Raw genomic sequence first — 3489 nt, forward strand, 5'->3', positions numbered from 1 at the left:
TTAAAATTGGTTTATTTTTCTGTTTTCGTTTTTGCTATTTCAATTTTTGAGTTTTAGACTACTTGGTTTGACAATTCATGAATATTTTTAACAATTGAAGGTTGAGATTATTGATTTAACAATTTCATGAGTATTTTTGCAGAGATTTTGATTTTTTTTATTATATATATTTAATTATTTATATATAATATATTTATAATTTATTAGATATATATATATATTTAGTAAAATATATTTACCGTATATATCTTGCATATATAGTCGTGTATACAGCTATATGCTAAAAGGTGGTGCAGCGTCCAGCTAGCGTCTAGGGATTTTAGAACATAATAATGACCACAACTGTTTTTGTTTATACAAAGTAAAGTACCTCCCAAAGACGTACGTGTCTCGTTGCCGACATGTGTGTTTCAAATACGTTTTATTATTTAATCGGAATATGGAACGAAGTCACGAACGATATTTAAAGAAAGTACGATGACGTGGCATTTTTATTAACATCCCAACAAAAAAAAAAAAAGAAAAACAAATCGAAAGCTTACTTTTAAAAACTCGTAACGCCCTTTTCATATCTATTCATTGACCGACACAACAACACCCTTCTTCTCTCTCTCTACTCCTCCTTCTCCGATCAAAATCTAGGGTTTTATACTCTCACCGGCGACGAACGAACGATGATTCACCTCCTTTACTCAGTGATCTTCTCCGAAATGGCGTTAATCCTCCTCCTCCTCTTCAAAACGCCTCTCCGTAAGCTAATCATCCTCACTTTCGATCGAATCAAACGTGGCCGAGGCCCCGTCGTTGTTAAAACCATCGGAACCACCTTGTTCGTCGTTCTCTTGTCGAGCGTTTACGGTTTGGTTAATATACGTCGCCGATCTGAAGATGGTGCTGTTCTTAATCCTACTGATCAGGTCCTCGCTTCCAAGCATCTCCTCGAAGCTTCTCTTATGGGTATAAATCCCTAAACTTTTCGATCTCTTGATTCTGTCAGTAATTAAATTTTTAAGGAATAGTGTTAGGATTAAAGAGTGTTATTAGGACGAATCATGATCCTTTAGATCTAATCATATTCCAAATTCTAATATGAATCTTATTTGCTTTGTGTTTACTCTTCCTTTAGTATTGATTGGTCTTAAAACAGTAATTAAGGATGTAGATAGGCCAAAGCTTGATTCCCTTATTCAGTTTCAAGAGGAGTAGATTTCATCATATTACCATTTGAATCTGGTGTGCTTAGAGTTACTCTCTTGAATCAGTAAAAAATTGTTTGTAGGTATAGTTATTGGATTGAGGAGTAGTGTGATGAGGTAAATTTGTGATCCTATTATCTGATCATAATACCACTCTAAGAAGAATCTGATATGATTAGGGCTACTCCTGATGTTAATGTACTTTTTACATTTCAAAATTCGTGTTGTTTCCCTCGCTCATGAATTATCTACTAACATCATTAGATTAGATCTGATCATATTGATGTTATTGCCATTCTAGTACAAATCTTAATCTCATATGTTTGGTTTAGAATCAATTTAGGTATGGATTAAGAAATAAGAAATAACAGGATTTCACAACTTATCTCTCGATTATGTTAGTTCTATTAACGTTATGATATTACAGGATTTGTGCTGTTTCTGTCGCTCATGATTGATCGCCTTCACCATTACATTAGAGAGCTTCGGTTGTTGAGGAAGACAATGGAGAGTGCAAAGAAACAGAACAGAGGTTTTGAGGATGGGAAAACTAAAAGTGGAGAAGAAGTGAAAGCTCTCGGGGAAGAAATCGCAGCATTAAAGGCAAAGATAAAGACAGTAGAATCGGAGAGTGAAGGCAAAGGCAAAGAACTAAAAGAGGCGAAAGGTGAAACAGAGGCATTGAGGAAGCAAGCCGATGGATTTCTTCTAGAGTATGATAGGCTTCTTGAAGATAATCAGAATTTGAGGAACCAGTTGGAGTCTATTGGCCATAGTCCAGAAGGAAAGAAGGGTATGTAAAATACAAAATGTAAGGAATTCTGTTTTGTAGAGAACAAGGTAACTTTAGTAAATGTGGCTTTGCTGATTCTTGCTTTATGTATTATGCTATAACGTCTCATCGTTGACCTTGTTTCGCTTATATTACAATCTAGTAAGTTTGGTACGACATTATTCACCTGAGATTCCAATATGAGAATAGGCATCGATGTCAAAAGGTGTTTTCAGGTGGATTTGAATTTGAAAGACGATGATTTGCGGAAAGATCTTTTACCATATACTGTATGTGAATCCCATAAAGGGTAACACATCAACCTACCTATGTGGACATGACAATTTGTGCGAATCTACGTCGTAAAATGCAATTGAGTATTTGACTGAGACTGCCTTTATTCACATTCCAGGGTTAATAATATAAACAAACTCTCCATCAATTCTTTGATTTTTTAAACATTATGCAACAAGGATCCCAATACAATGTCTCTCACCAGTTTTCTTCTTGAGTTGTCCAATATGTGTATTTCTTTTTCTATCTTTTGAGGTTAATGTAGACATAACAGAAAAGAGCAAAATCGAAGACTCCTATAGCTGATTTTTCCTTTTTTGACTATAATATAATCTCGCATCTCATCACTCTAGCTTCTCCAGTTCTGAAATTTTTCTCGATGATCGCCTGCAAGCAAAGAGTTGATGAAAATTTTCAGTTTAGTGGAAACAATAAGATAAACAAAGCTCGAAAAAGACGGTTTCTATGCACACCCGCTTGCTTGTTTCTTGAAGTTCCCCGGCAAGAATGAATTCATCGAGTATCAAGTATACCTTATATGAAATAACCATTGTCAAACCGTGAATCTTTAAAATGAACCAACAAACAATTATAGAAATTTCACAGCAACGCATTCACCCATCGGTACTTTACATTAAAAGAGACACAAGCTTGATATGATAAAGCCAAAAAAAAGAACCACACTGCGCATTTCTAAAAAGCCCTTAATATATAAGGAAGAATTTAATTATCATATTCATAGTAGGTAAAGAAAATAAAATTACTCAATTAATCTGCTATGAACAGGAACGATTCATCCTCTATTAATCCTGAATTCTTTGGTTACAATCAAGAACACGAGAAAAAGAAAAAAAAAAAAAACCCTAAAACTTTATTGTAGAATTTCCCCATATCTCCCAAAGCTTAAAGGCTCCCTCTAAACCAAGTGGTCCAAGACTTCTTAATCAGCTTTCCCCCTTTCTTGTTCATATTATTCTAGTGCCTATTACTAGTTACATCAAGAAGTTCCTAACAGGCCGATATAAACATCTCAAACTGAATGTCGCGGTCCACAGAAAATAAAAAGACAGAAACATGTTTTTTGGTACCTTGTGGAAATTAAACACCAAATCAAGCTCACAGACATTGCTGAAGAAATGGTCCAAAATCTCGACGAACAAGTGGATGCATTCAAGGTAAGCCAACTCATTGTCCGTTATGTCGACGCACAACGAGAAAAACAAACCA

General features: G+C 34.9%; 1 protein-coding gene across 1 annotated transcript; it reads left to right on the forward strand.

Annotated features, from left to right (window-relative positions):
• Positions 550-2240, forward strand: LOC104760715 (B-cell receptor-associated protein 31-like). The gene is made up of 2 exons (XM_010483677.1): positions 550-957; positions 1624-2240. The coding sequence occupies exons 1-2, from the start codon at positions 675-677 to the stop codon at positions 1995-1997; spliced, it is 657 nt and encodes a 218-aa protein (XP_010481979.1). The 5' UTR covers positions 550-674; the 3' UTR covers positions 1998-2240.

Source organism: Camelina sativa, chromosome 18 (assembly GCF_000633955.1).
Source record: "Camelina sativa cultivar DH55 chromosome 18, Cs, whole genome shotgun sequence".
Taxonomy (NCBI): Eukaryota; Viridiplantae; Streptophyta; class Magnoliopsida; order Brassicales; family Brassicaceae; genus Camelina; species Camelina sativa.